Below are 14711 nucleotides of genomic sequence, written 5' to 3' on the forward strand. Positions count from 1 at the left end.
GTCCTGTTGCTAGGTGACCAATTGGTTCCTAGCCACGTAAAAATAGCTAATCCTTCGGGCCAGCCCTAGGAGAGCTGTTAATCAATTCTGCAGAGTAAAACTAAGATATATTTAACTTTACATTTCCTTGGGTTTTGGTTATCACTGTGCAAGTTACTTTATTCATTTTTGGAATTTTCTAGAGTATTACTGGGTGCAAGGTTGTAAGTGTTCTGTTATATGTATCAACAAAATAAAGTAAGGCCAATGGTTTGATGTGTGTGAAACAAAGTTTGTCTTAAAAGATTTAAAATTCCATATGTGTGCACTTATGTATTTAGTAGTGTTTATATAAAATTAAAGAGAATAGTTATTTTTCAATTTTGCTAAGTTTTTATAATAAATTTTTATTAATCAACCTGGAAATTACCTATTATTTTCATGACAGCTTTTGTAATTTTATTTTTTCCTATATGCTATCAATTTAGGCAGCACCACCAACTGCGTGTCACAGACGAACTCAGTCACTGCCACCCCGTCTTAACACCAAGACTCGTCATCCTACTCAAGGCCATCTAAGTCTGCTGTATGATAACCCAACTATGGCAACATTCAGATTTCATTCTGGACTTGGTGGAGACATTGCTGTTTTAGAAGTTATGGCTGAGAGCAGATACTGTTTTACGTTCCCCCAGCAGCTGTTGTAAGTATTTTTTTTAAACCATAGATAAGTTCATAAACTAGATAGTATTTGTAAAGGACTATGAATCCCTATTAGTACAGTACAGTCAAACCTCGGTTTTCGTATGCCTCTCTTTTTGTACGTTTCAGTTTTCGTAGACGTTTTATGAAATTTTGTCTGGGTTATCATACTTTTCCTCGGTTTTTGTACCCTCGGAAACGCTCCATCTGGGGCTAAGCATGTGACCGGGCCCTGTATCAAGCACCCAAACAAAGCATCCAGTCTTCTCTCGTGACCCATTCTGGCTTTGTTTCTCACTGAACAAGCATCACCATGCTCATAGTCCACATCACTGCACGTGTTTGTTGTTTTGTGCTAATTTTGATGTTAAAACTCATTACAAAGAAGCCAACATGGGGCCAAAGAAAGTTGCAAGTGGCAGCCCTTCGGTATTGCACATGTTGCTGATCTCACTAGGATGTACAGCAAGTCAGTATCGACAATCAGCTCTATCCTAGCAAAGAAACATGAAATCAAGGCACGTGATGTTGCAAAATGGGTCACGTCATTATCGAAACAGAGATCGCAACTAGTGGAAGATGTTGAGAAGCTGTTGGTGTGGATCAATGAAAAACAGTGGGGGATAGTGTCAGAAGCGATCATTTGTGAGAAAGCTAGGATGTTGCATGCTGATTTAAGTAAGAAAATGCCAACAAGTGCTGCTCTTAGTGATTTCAAGTCTAGCAGAGGCTGGTTTGAAAAATTCAGAAACTTAATGGGCATACATAGTGTTGTACGGTATGGGGAGGCTGCAAGCATGGATAATCATGCCGCCGAAGAATTCATTGGTGAATTCGTAGAGTATCTGAGGCTGAAAGATTCCTCCCTCAACAGGTCTTTAATTGTGATGAGACAGGCCTGCTTTGGAAAAAAATATCAAAACGAACCTACATCACACAGGAGGAAAGTTTATTGCCAGGGCACAAGCTTATGTAGGATAGACTAACACTCTTGGTCTATGGGAACACCAGTGGGTATTTCAAAGTGAAGCCCCTACTTGTGTATCACTGAAATTCCCCGGGTGCTAAAAAAACCAGTGATTAAGAATAAATTGCATGTGATGTGGAAGGCCAAAAAAAGACATTGGTCCTGCGGCAAATTGAGTGGGTCAATGAAGTGTATGGCCCGAGTGTGAAAAAATACCTGCAAGAGAATCAGTTGCCCCTCAAGTGCCTCCTGCACATCCTCCTGGCTTGGAAAACCAACTGTTGGACGAATTTAAAATCACCACTGTGAAGTTCTTGCCCCCTAATACCACTCCTCTCATTCAGCCCATGGACCAACAGATCATTTTAAACTTCAAGAAACTTTACACCAAGGCACTGTTTCAAAGATGCTTTGAAGTGACCTCAGACACTGAAGTGACCCTAAGAGAGTTCTGGAAGGATCACTTCATTATTTTCAACTGCAAAAGCCGTATAGATAAGGCTTGGCAGGGAGTGACCTCCAGGACAATGAACTCTGCTTGGAGAATATTGTGGACAGTGTTACCTCGAGAAGGATTTTGAAGGGTTTGAGGCTGACCTCAACAACCATACACCTGTTGTGGAATCTATCGAGTCTCTGGGGAAGTCCATGGGCTTGGATGTGATTGGTGAGGATGTGGAAAGTTATTGGATGCCCAAGGGAAGAGCTAACCACTGAGGAGCTGCAAGACCTTCAGCAGGAACAGCAACAGACGGCAGATGAGGAATCCAAGGAGGAGGAGGAGGAAGAGAGAGGGGATACTGTGCCTAGTTCAGTGATTAAAGAAATATTTATGAAGTGGAGTGATATCAAAAATTTTGAGACACACCATCTTAACAAAGACATTGCAATCTGTGCCTCTAACATGTTTAATGACAGTGCTTTGTATCATTTTATGCAGCTATTGAAGAGACGTTAAAAACAAGTGTGTCTGGACAGTTTTGTTATTTGACAGGGGTCCAGTGACTCTCAAGCTGGTCTTAGTGCCAGTAAAAAACGAAGTGGGGAAGTAACCTCAGACGGTGCCACTATAAAATGTAGAGAAGTAACCCCGGTTAGGTTCTGGATACCTGAAGTCCCTCTGGAGGGGGATTCCCCTTCCAAACAGTAACCTCTCCTCCTCCCTCTCCCCTCTTCCATATGTAAGAAGAATTTTCCATAAAGGTAAGAATTATCCTAAATGCTTGTTATTAGTTTCATTATTCATTTGTATTTATTTCTCATCGTTTTTTTGTATGTAAAACTGTGTTTATTCCATGTAAAATGTAATTTTTGTTAATATTTTTGGGAATTATTGCTTCGGTTTTCGTACGTTTCGGATATCGTTGGAGGTTCAGGAACGGATTATGTACAAAAACCGAGGTTCCACTGCAGTATACAGTTTTTGTTATAAAATATGCTGTAACATTTATTTTTCTAAAAGAATTACCAACTTCACAAAATGGTATGGATTCAAAATCACTATCGTATCAGAGTTGGTTGAGCATGACTGTAATTGAAGGCTTGCATTTATTTCATAAGTTCTAGATAGATAGTTTTTATGCATTGAGATCAATACACTCTTGAAAAGTAATCATGAAGTCATATTTGGTAATTTAACTTTGATAGGAAATATCTGCTTTAATCATTAATGCTGTATATCTCACTATGTACTTTGGTGATATTGCAACATGTTGGTAAAATTCTGTTCAAAATGTTAGGAATACCATCAATAAAAAGATCAGCCAAAAATAGCAATCACATAATAGTAAAATTATTGAAGAAATATCCCAAGGTTATCCTTTTATTTATTTTTATTTAAATTCTTTGATTTCTATAAAATTCAATAAGTAAAACATAAAGCTGTGTAAAACATGGTTAAAACTTCTAATGTTTAATGTTAGAAGAAAGTTTAGCAATCTTTGTGTATGTTTCACTTGTTTCTTATACTTGTACTGTATTACTGTACAGATAGACCTTTAGTAATCCAGCACCATTATAACCTGGGGAAGCCTTGATCGTTTTTAAAGCTGAAGAAAGGTTACCTGTAGACAATAGCTAATCACCTCATCATTCCTTTACAAAATGTGTATGATTGTGTTATATTAGGTTTGTGTAATGATTAACCCTGAACTTCTTCTCTAAAATATAATTTATTTTACCATATACTTTTGAGTTCAGTGCAGTTCAGTATTTTCTTGGCAAAACAATTAATTTGGGACCATATTCACTATAAGTATCCCTTAACAAATCCTTTGTGCTATCCCAGAAGTGTGCATTGAAAAGGCCTCTTTCACCAATCACAAGGGCCATGTGTACAACCAAATAAATGTGGTAGTGATGGTGTCTTTCCTTGGTGTTCTCTATGCTAATCTCTATATGGGAACCATCTAACAGAGTACATATGTATCAACATAGAAGAACCACTGGTACATTGACAATGCCTTAGTCAGCACCAGCATTGAAGAAGTGATAGAGCCCCAGAGACAACCCTTCCACACCTACAGTTGTCACAATTTTACAACCAAATACAGTGGTACCTCAAGATACGAAATTAATCCTTTCCGAGGTGGCCTCCGTATCATAAGTTTTTCGTATCTTGAACCGCATTTTACATGTAAAATGGCTAATCCGTTCCAAGCCCTCCAAAAACACCCCAGTAAATTTCATAATAAAGCTAAATTGACCTATAAACAATGAAATACTGCAACAATTTGGACCATTAATACCTAACTTAATACGTACTAGTAGTTCTAATATGTATGTACCTGTAAATAAAGTGTACTAGTGTACATGGTATACAAGAAATACTGTACATACATACGTACATATGTAGTAAAATGTGGAAGCTTACCTTTCGAGTGAGGCTATCTCCGAAAGTGGCAACAGAGGAGGTGGACAAATGGCAGAAAATTTGTTACATAGTACGTACACTTAACGAAACACATTAAAAATGTCAGGAAACATAAACTAAACTTTACGAAACACATTAACAAAACCGTAACACTTAACTTTACAAAAAACTTAAAATTAATTTTTTTTGTCTTTTGATTTTTAAATTTTTTTTACTTTTTTATACTTTATGTTTTTTACAAAATTTCAATTTCTTCACCACCGAATGGATGCCAGTCTGTTAACGGAATTTTTCGAACCACCCATGAGAAGCCTTGAAGTCTAGGGTTGCCGTCGATGTCCCCTCTCCTCCGTCGTCTTTGGCTTGGGCAATCAAATCGCCGAAAATAGCGCTGGCCTTCTGGCAGATTGCCGTCTCGGTTATTGTATCGCCAGCAATTTCTTTGTCCTCAATCCATAGAAGCAGCCTCTCCACTTCATCATGCACGTGGCTCCTCTTGTTGGACAAAATAGTCACGCCCTTGGAAGGTGTAGCTGCTTTGATGGCTTCCTTCTGCTTAAGGATGGTGCCTATCGTCAACGGATTTTGGCCGTATTCCTTAGCGATCACACTCAACCACATGCCAGCTTCATACTTTTTTATTATCACCATTATTGTCTGCATAGAAAGCATTCTCTTCTTTCCGTGAACTTCAGCAACTTTCTTGGGACCCATGACTATACTGTACGTAATTAAGTTATGTAGTATACTGATTAAGTTCTCACACAACACGATAAAGTAGTACAACGAAATCACTAACACGAATGTACATTAACAAACGAAATTGTATATGTGAATGAATGAATTCCGTTTGCGTATGATAACGCTGGTGAGAAGCAATTGCTGAAGAAGAACGCTGCTACGTACGATGCATGATGGGATCATGGGAGAGATGCTGACCAATAGGAGAGCAGGATCTTATGGCGGTGACTAACATCAGGAACCAATGGGAGAGCAGGAGGATGGTGGCGAGTCTACTCAGTTGGCAGCGTGCAAGTTTTAAAGTTGTTATGGATGGACCGGGCAAATCTCGGACTTTACAGCAACAACCTTTCGTATCTTGAACAATTTTCGTATGTAGAGCCACAAAAATCTTCGTATTTACTTTCATATCTCAAGTTTTTCGTAAGTTGAGCCTTTCGTATCTCGAGGTACCACTGTACAATTGTGATCATCACTTCCCTTTCCTTGAAGTCTGCAGTCTGAAGGTGTACATGATGCCCATGACCTGGGCATGCACCTGAATGGAGAGAGTGAGTGCCCAATGAAATATAAACAATCTGCCATCAGTGATTTTGTCAGAAGGGCTCTTTCTCACACTGCTCCTCCTGGAAGGACACACATACAGAGCTGGAATGTGTTGCCCAGTTTCTCATTAATAACAGGTATACAAATTGTGACATGGACAGATGCATTGAAAGAGTTATGGACAGATTTACCATGAGAAACCATACCCTACCATCCATGATGACATGTTCTTCAATAGGGGCCTGACAATGAGGAGTAACCCTACCTCCTCCATGCAGGACACCCTGAAGAGAACCAGTGAGGTCTACTGATAAAAATGCCTCATCAGGTAGTACCTCAGCACCTAAATTGCAATAACCAGCATGTGTTTCTCCTGGAGAATCTCCTGCCATGCTCAGGAAGGTACCATATACAAACACTTCTGTAAGATTGAGATAAAAAGATATATCATGCCTGATAGTGAAAGCATTGATCATACAACCAACCATTACTGCTTACCCCTACACATGGGGAGGGAAAAACCCAGTGTAAATACCACACAGGAGACTCTCTTCCTCCCAGTGTCTGCATGAAGGATGCTGCCCACCAGCATCCCTGGTAAGTAAACCAATCAGGAGCTTCCATCCCCAGGCAGTGAATCTCTTGGTAACACCACCCCACTTCCCCACCTCCCCTTTCTCCATTGCCTGCACAAGAAAAAGGTTGCAACCATCAGTGTTTTGGAGAAGGCTTTGCTTGGGCACATTAATCCCCTAGTGGCCAGTGAATCATCAGCGCTGTTCCTGCACACAATGCTGGCCCCTTGTATATCCCCCCCTGCACCCACACATATTATTATTATCATTGTTTTTTTTTTTTTTTTTTTTTTGCTCTATCACAGTCCTCCAATTCGACTGGGTGATATTTATAGTGTGGAGTTCTGGGTTGCATCCTGCCTCCTTAGGAGTCCATCACTTTTCTTACTATGTGTGCCATTTCTAGGATCACACTCTTCTGCATGAGTCCTGGAGCTACTTCAGCCTCTAGTTTTTCTAGATTCCTTTTCAGGGATCTTGGGATCGTGCCTAGTGCTCCTATGATTATGGGTACAATTTCCACTGGCATATCCCATATCCTTCTTATTTCTATTTTCAGATCTTGATACTTATCCATTTTTTCCCTGTCTTTCTCTTCAACTCTGGTGTCCCATGGTATTGCGACATCAATGAGTGATACTTTCTTCTTGACTTTGTCAATCATCGTCACGTCTGGTGTATTTGCACGTATCACCCTATCTGTTCTGATACCATAGTCCCAGAGGATCTTTGCCTGATCGTTTTCTATCACTCCCTCAGGTTGGTGCTCTTACCACTTATTATTGCAAGGTAGCTGGTGTTTCTTGCACAGGCTCCAGTGGAGGGCTTTTGCCACTGAATCATGCCTCTTTTTGTACTGGTTCTGTGCAAGTGCCGGGCATTCGCTTGCTATGTGGTTTATGGATTCATTTTTCGTATTGCACTTCCTATATATGGGAGAGATGTTATTTCCGTCTGTCGTTCTTTGAACATATCTGGTTCTTAGGGCCTGATCTTGTGCCGCTGTTAACGTTCCTTCAGTTTCCTTCTTTAGCTCTCCCCTCTGTAGCCATTGCCATGTGTCATCGCTGGCTAGTTCTTTAGTTTGTCTCATGTATTGTCCGTGCATTGGTTTGTTGTGCCAGTCCTCTGTTCTGTTTTGTCATTGTCCTGTCTCTGTATATTTCTGGGTCTTCATCTACTTTTATTAGTCCTTCTTCTCATGCACTCTTTAGCCACTCATCTTCACTGGTTTTCAGATATTGCCCCAGTGCTCTGTTCTCGGTGTTGACGCAGTCCTCTCCCTCCTTCCTTTCGTGTTATGTATAGTCTGTCCGTATTTGCTCTTGGGCGTAGTGCTTTGTGTATTGTCATATGTTTCCTGGTTTTCAGATCTATGCTGCGGAGTTCTGCCTTCGTCCATTCCACTATTCCTGCGCTGTATCTGATTACTGGCACTGCCCATGTGTCTATGGCTTTTATCATATTTCCGGCGTTGAGTTTTGACTTGAGTATCACCTTGAGTCTCTGCATATATTCTTTCCTGATCGTGTCCTTCATCTCTTGGTGTTTTATATCCCCTCCTTCCATTATTCCCAGGTATTTGTATCCAGTCTCATCCATGTGTTTGATGTTGCTCTCATCTGGTAGCTTTATCCCTTCAGTTCTCGTTACTTTGCCTTTTTGTATGTTGACTAAGGCGCATTTTTCTATTCCAAACTCCATCCTGATGTCCCCAGATACAATCCTTACAGTCTGGATTAGGGTATCTATTTCCTTGATGCTCTTACCATACAGCTTGATGTCGTCCATGAACATCAGATGGTTGATTCTGTTGCCTCTTTTCTTGAGTTGGTACCCGGCATCCATCTTCTGTAGTACTTTTGTCATGGGAATCATGACTACTACGAAGAGTAGTGGGGACAGTGAGTCGCCCTGGAAGATCCCTCTCCTGATATTAACCTCTGCTAGTCTTATTCCAGAGCTTGTAAGTATTGTATTCCAGTTGTGCATTGTATTTTTGAGGAAGCTGATGGTGTTTTCCTCTGTCCCATATATTTTCAGGCATTCTATTAGCCATATGTGTGGTATCATGTCGAAGGCTTTCTTATAGTCTATCCCTTTATTATTATTTTTTTTTTTTTTTTTTTTTTTTTTTTTTTTTTTTTTTTTTTTTTTTTTTTTTTTTTTTTTTGCTTTTTTTTTTCTATCACAGTCCTCCAATTCGACTGGGTGGTATTTATAGTGTGGGGTTCCGGGTTGCATCCTGCCTCCTTAGGAGTCCATCACTTTTCTTACTATGTGTGCCGTTTCTAGGATCACACTCTTCTGCATGAGTCCTGGAGCTACTTCAGCCTCTATGTTTTCTAGATTCCTTTTCAGGGATCTTGGGATCGTGCCTAGTGCTCCTATGATTATGGGTACGATTTCCACTGGCATATCCCATATCCTTCTTATTTCTATTTTCAGATCTTGATACTTATCCATTTTTTCCCTGTCTTTCTCTTCAACTCTGGTGTCCCATGGTATTGCGACATCAATGAGTGATACTTTCTTCTTGACTTTGCCAATCAACGCCACGTCTGGTCTGTTTGCACGTATCACCCTATCCGTTCTGATACCATAGTCCCAGAGGATCTTTGCCTGGTCGTTTTCTATCACTCCTTCAGGTTGGTGCTCGTACCACTTATTACTGCAAGGTAGCTGATGTTTCTTGCACAGGCTCCAGTGGAGGGCTTTTGCCACTTAATCATGCCTCTTTTTGTACTGGTTCTGTGCGAGTGCTGGACATTCACTTGCTATGTGGTTTATGGCTTCATTTTTCGTATTGCACTTCCTACATATGGGAGAGATGTTATTTCCGTCTATCGTTCTTTGAACATATCTGGTTCTTAGGGCCATGATCTTGTGCCGCTGTTATTTCATTCCTTCAGTTTCCTTCTTTAGCTCTCCCCTCTGTAGCCATTGCCAATTGTCATCGCTGGCTAGTTCTTTAGTCTGTCTCATGTATTGTCCGTGCATTGGTTTGTTGTGCCAGTCCTCTGGTCTGTCTGTCTTTCTCCTGTCTCTGTATATTTCTGGGTCTTCGTCTACTTTTATTAGTCCTTCTTCCCATGCACTCTTTAGCCACTCATCTTCACTGGTTTTCAGATATTGCCCCAGTGCTCTGTTTTCGATGTTGAAGCAGTCCTCTATACTTAATAGTCCTCTCCCTCCTTCCTTTTGTGTTATGTATAGTCTGTCCGTATTTGCTCTTGGGTGTAGTGCTTTGTGTATTGTCATATGTTTCCTGGTTTTCTGATATATGCTGCGGAGTTCTGCCTTCGTCCATTCCACTATTCCTGCGCTGTATCTGATTGCTGGCACTGCCCATGTGTTTATGGCTTTTATCATATTTCCGGCATTGAGTTTTGACATGAGTATCGCCTTGAGTCTCTGCATATATTCTTTCCTGATCGTGTCCTTCATCTCTTGGTGTTTTATATCTCCTCCTTCCATTATTCCCAGGTATTTGTATCCTGTCTCATCTATGTGTTTGATGTTGCTCCCATCTGGTAGCTTTATCCCTTCAGTTCTCGTTACTTTGCTTTTTTGTATGTTGACTAAGGCGCATTTTTCTATTCCAAACTCCATCCTGATGTCCCCAGATACAATCCTTACAGTCTGGATTAGGGTATCTATTTCCTTGATGCTCTTACCATACAGCTTGATGTCGTCCATGAACATCAGATGGTTGATTCTGTTGCCTCTTTTATTGAGTTGGTACCCGGCATCCATCTTCTGTAGTACTTTTGTCATGGGAATCATGACTACTACGAAGAGTAGTGGGGACAGTGAGTCGCCCTGGAAGATCCCTCCCATGTGTGTGGTATCATGTCGAAGGCTTTCTTATAGTCTATCCATGCCATGCTTAGGTTGGTTTTCCTTCTACTGTTCTTCATTACCATTTTGTCTATCAGGAGCTGGTCTTTTGTGCCCCTACACTTCCTTCTGCAGCCTTTCTGTTGGTGGGGGATGGTGTTTGTCTCCTCTAGGTAGTTGTATAGCCTTTCACTGATGATACCTGTTAGTAACTTCCACATTATTGGTAGGCAGGTGATAGGCCTGTAGTTACTGGCTATATTTCCCTTACTCTTGTCTTTTTGTACTAAGGATATTCTTCCTGTGGTCATCCATTTGGGTGCTTGGTGATTTGAGATACAATGCTGGAGTTGTTCTGCTATTCGTGGGTGTAGGGCCTTGAAGTTTTTGAGCCAGTATCCATCGGACTTTCATCGGGAACCTGGGGCTTTCCAGTTTGGCATTTTCTTTAGTTGGTGTCTGACTGTGTCTGTCGTGATCTCTGTGAATCTTTTTTTTATTCTCCCTGTTTCTTCTTCCTTGACTTCCTGGAGCCATGTTGCATGTTTGTTGTGTGATACCGAATTGCTCCATGTTTTCCCAGAGTCTCTTACTTGGTTCGGCTTCAGGAATTTCTGGGTGGTTGTCTTCCCCTCTTAGTTGGCTGTATAGTCTTTTCTGGTTGGTTCCGAATAGTTTGTTCTGTTGGTATCCCTTATTCCTGTTCATGTACCGTTGGATCTTATGTGCTTTGGCCTTAAGCCTCTGCTTTACATCTTCTATTGTGTTGTTTAGTACCCTCTCTTGTACTTTGTATTTCTCGTTGAGTTCCTCCCTTGTTTTCTTGCTTCTTAGCCTTTTTTCTGCCATCTCTTTCAGTTTACTCAAGTCAGATCTCATCACCATGATTTGCTTTTCCAGGCGCCTTTTCCAAGGAGGTTGCTGTTTTGGTTTCTGTTGGGTTGGTTGTGCTGGTGGTGTTGGTGTTCGAATCCCCATCAGTTCTGCTACTAATCTTGCTCCCGCATATGTCAAGTTATTTGTTTCTGTGATACTGGTGGTATGTATTATGCCCATTATTTCATTGACCTCACTTGCTTTCTCCCTTAATTTCTTGGTGTTGTAGGCTTTCATGGAGGGGATCTTCCCTGTCGTCTTCTGTGGCATCGTCTCTCAGTTCGTCATCGTGTAATTCGTTGTCATGTGACATTTCGCTTTCCAGTTCTTCTCTTTCTGTTGGGGAGAGCCAGTTCTTTTTCTTTATGTTCCTTACTTGGTCTGCCAGCCTCTGCTCTGTTTGGGGGGTGTTATTCTTCTCATTCCAGATGTTGACCAATCTTCTTCTATATCCTCTCTCCGTCGGGTTGCTTCTGATGTAGCATCTCCATATTTCCTTATTTTCTTCTCTTGTCCATTTCTTCCTTTTTGCCTCTGTAGCTCCAATCTTAGGCTGTTGATTACTGTCGTTGTGGTGATCAGTTGCTGGATGACGACCTCCAAGTACCTGACCGTCTTCCCCTTCAATTGGGATGAATACCTGGTTGCCGGACGAAGCTCCTCTTATTATTATTATTATTATTATTATTATTATTATTATTATTATTATTATTATTATTATTATTATTATTATTATTATTATTATTATTATTTTTATTATTATTACATATTGACATACTGTATAAACAAACTGTGGATCATTAGCTTAGAAGGTTCATCCCAGAAATCAATCATTAGGAACTAGCAAACACCACCAGAGTTTAGTATGAACAGCAGTGGGTCACTATGGGTCTTAAGAAACTTATAAAATGAGTGTTGACTAGGCATTACCATGTCTTGATAGAGATTTTTACTCCGATATTATTTTCAAGAGTTGCTTTGTTGTTGAAGTAGTGTTTACCTTTTAAAAGTAAATGTAAACAAGATGCCTCTTTCCAGACGCCTGTGGATATCAGAGGAAAGAAGATGGCAGGAAGAGTTGTCATCCTTGGGTGATCTTTCAGACCAGTGGCATACTAGACAGATGGCTCTGCTCAATCAACATGTTACTCTCATTAATATTTATAGTATGGCTTTGGACACTTTAGATGTGGCAGCCCATTCAGGTATTGTATATTGTTTTACAAATGAAAAACTTTGGGGTTTTAGTAACAAGCATAGTAGTAATGTCATAATGTCATAAAATTGTCAAAAATATTTCCAGTAATCCCTGATTATTAAAAGCTAAATTTTTATTCGTTATGATTTATGTGGCAGTTTTTTTATAGTGTAGTCGCTGTCTTATCCTCAAGGAGTTACCTTTCCATGGTGGAACCAGGTCTCCATAGTGACCAGGCTAATGTCAAAGAATTCTCTTTTAGCTAGTTTTGTGGCTGGCTATTGTGTTGTAATAATAAACATTATACATGATAGCAGGATAAGAGGGCACGTTCTCTTATCTTTAGTGAATGCTGAACATAGTTTACTTACATCAAAACCTGCGAGAAGAAGTGGCTATGCACATATCTGCTGTCACATTGTTTACATACAACCAGAAATGGACCAAGAAGCCATTACTTGTTACTGGTGTAAGTATGAAGTGTACTGAAACCAGTGCTCCGTTATTTACAATCTTCGCTTCAGTGATTTCATTATCAAGGATCATAGAAACATCTAAGTTGAAAGCTAAGTGCATAATTTTAAGTTCCAGTTAAAAAATTTTTAGTTTAGACTGTGAAACAATGATTTAGTTGTGCATGAAAAGCCATAAACCGATTTTTTTCAAGCACACTGCAATTCTCACAATTTGTGATTGTTATTTGTTAGAGGGCAAATTGTTTTGAAGTATTTATCATTTTATTTAGAAGTTTTTTCAAAGATATGTTCCACAATGATTACCTTATTGGGCTGTAGCCTACAATCTACATCGATTCAGTGAGAATTATTTAGCTAGACTGTAATAGATAATGTCTATAGCCTATAACCTAGGATTATATATCATTAAGGGTGAACTAAAATAACTGGTAAGATTTTTAAAGACTTATTCTGTTATAGACTTAGGCAGTAGCCTAGGTTTACATCAAATGCCATAGGATTAGATAAATGGCTACAGACTTTTTCTTTTTATATAGCCTGTACGTATACTTAAGTGTAGTCGTAGTACTCTATGCTATCATGTGCATATTCTTAAAAGGGAATGAAGTAATCCAACTACAAGGTGTATTAGTAGGTGGCTTAGTTAGTCTTGACCCATAGGTGCTACAGCAGCAAACCATAGGTCTTCCTAATTGGTGGGTATGCTAACTATTGCTGAGGAAGGTTTGACAGCACTGCAACCATACCCAGTATGCTTAGGTAAGTTACTGGAGAACTTTACCTTATAAAAACAGAAGTATGCATTTAGTTTCTTGTTCTTTGCTTCCAAACCTTAAGATATTTGGAATAAGAAATGGGGCTTTGAAACTTGTGACTTGAACCCCAGATCAGAAATGTTTCTGGGTTGTTGTGATTAAAATTAGAGAGCTTTTCGTCACCTGTCAATTTCTTTGTAAAGCTCCTAGAAAACGAGACAGCGACTACACTACAACAGGTTTTGATGTAGGTAAAACCTTTTTTGGTAGTCATTATTGAGTCCGCTAAACCCTCCCACTTCCCTGATGAAAAGACTTGAGATTCAGACTTGAGATTCGGGTTAGGTATTACAGTGATCCCTCGTTTATTGAGGTTCATGGGGACCGGAACCCCCCGCAATAGGTGAAAATCCACGAAGAAGGATTGGCCCCCCTAGGAATTTCTGTATACAGTGGTCCCCCGTTTTCGCGGGGGATGCATACCAGACCCCCCGTGAATAGTTAGAACTTAGAACCATCGAATGTTTGGAACCCCTATAAAAACGCTAAAAAGAGCCTATTTTGTTAGTTAAAACTCAAGAAAAACCACTAAAAATGTTCATACTTGGTTTTTTAATAGTTTTATCACAAAAAGTACATTTTATGATGAAATTGATAAAAAAAACCAGGAATTTGTGAATATTTCTCTTAAAAAAATACAGCGAATGAGCAAATTTTCCGCGAATAATACGGGGAAATGTTCCCAAGAGAAATACGCAAATGTGTGAGTCCGCCAATCCGGAGAACGTGAATACGGGGGCCCACTGTATGTGTGTGTGGGTACCAGAATGTTTAAAATATGTATATTTATACTTTATATTTTACTTAAATCTATTTAATTATAAAACCTTGATATTATACATTCACTCACTCACTTATATTTTAATTAAATCTATTTAATTATAAAACCTTAATATTATACATTCACTCTCTCTCTCTCTCTCATACGATATGTTTTATGGTGTTCTACACTCACAAATGACAGTAGTATCTTGAGACTTGACTCCAGTAGTGACGACGATGACAATGACAAGAATGACGATGACAGACCTGTGCAGTTCGATTAATGTGATGATGAATGATGATGATGATGGTGTTACTGCACAGGTATAATGAGGCCTCTAAATCAGTTCGGGAAGCGCCTC

The 14711-nt window shown here is 39.7% G+C and overlaps 2 protein-coding genes across 8 annotated transcripts in view; one reads left to right on the top strand and one right to left on the bottom strand.

Moving 5' to 3' along the window:
* LOC135201875 (inositol polyphosphate-4-phosphatase type I A-like) overlaps window positions 1-12380 on the top strand; it is a 30950-nt gene extending 18570 nt beyond the window's left edge. The window contains exons 5-6 of the mRNA XM_064231175.1: window positions 468-682; window positions 12137-12380. Of these exons, the coding sequence (XP_064087245.1) occupies window positions 468-682; window positions 12137-12380 (459 nt within the window). The remainder of the gene's footprint in view (window positions 1-467; window positions 683-12136) is intronic.
* The window catches only part of LOC135201440 (inositol polyphosphate-4-phosphatase type I A-like), a 408228-nt gene that overhangs the window by 123102 nt on the left and 270415 nt on the right, over window positions 1-14711 (bottom strand). The window lies entirely within an intron of this gene.

The sequence above is a fragment of the Macrobrachium nipponense genome, chromosome 28 (assembly GCF_015104395.2).
Source record: "Macrobrachium nipponense isolate FS-2020 chromosome 28, ASM1510439v2, whole genome shotgun sequence".
Lineage (NCBI taxonomy): Eukaryota > Metazoa > Arthropoda > Malacostraca > Decapoda > Palaemonidae > Macrobrachium > Macrobrachium nipponense.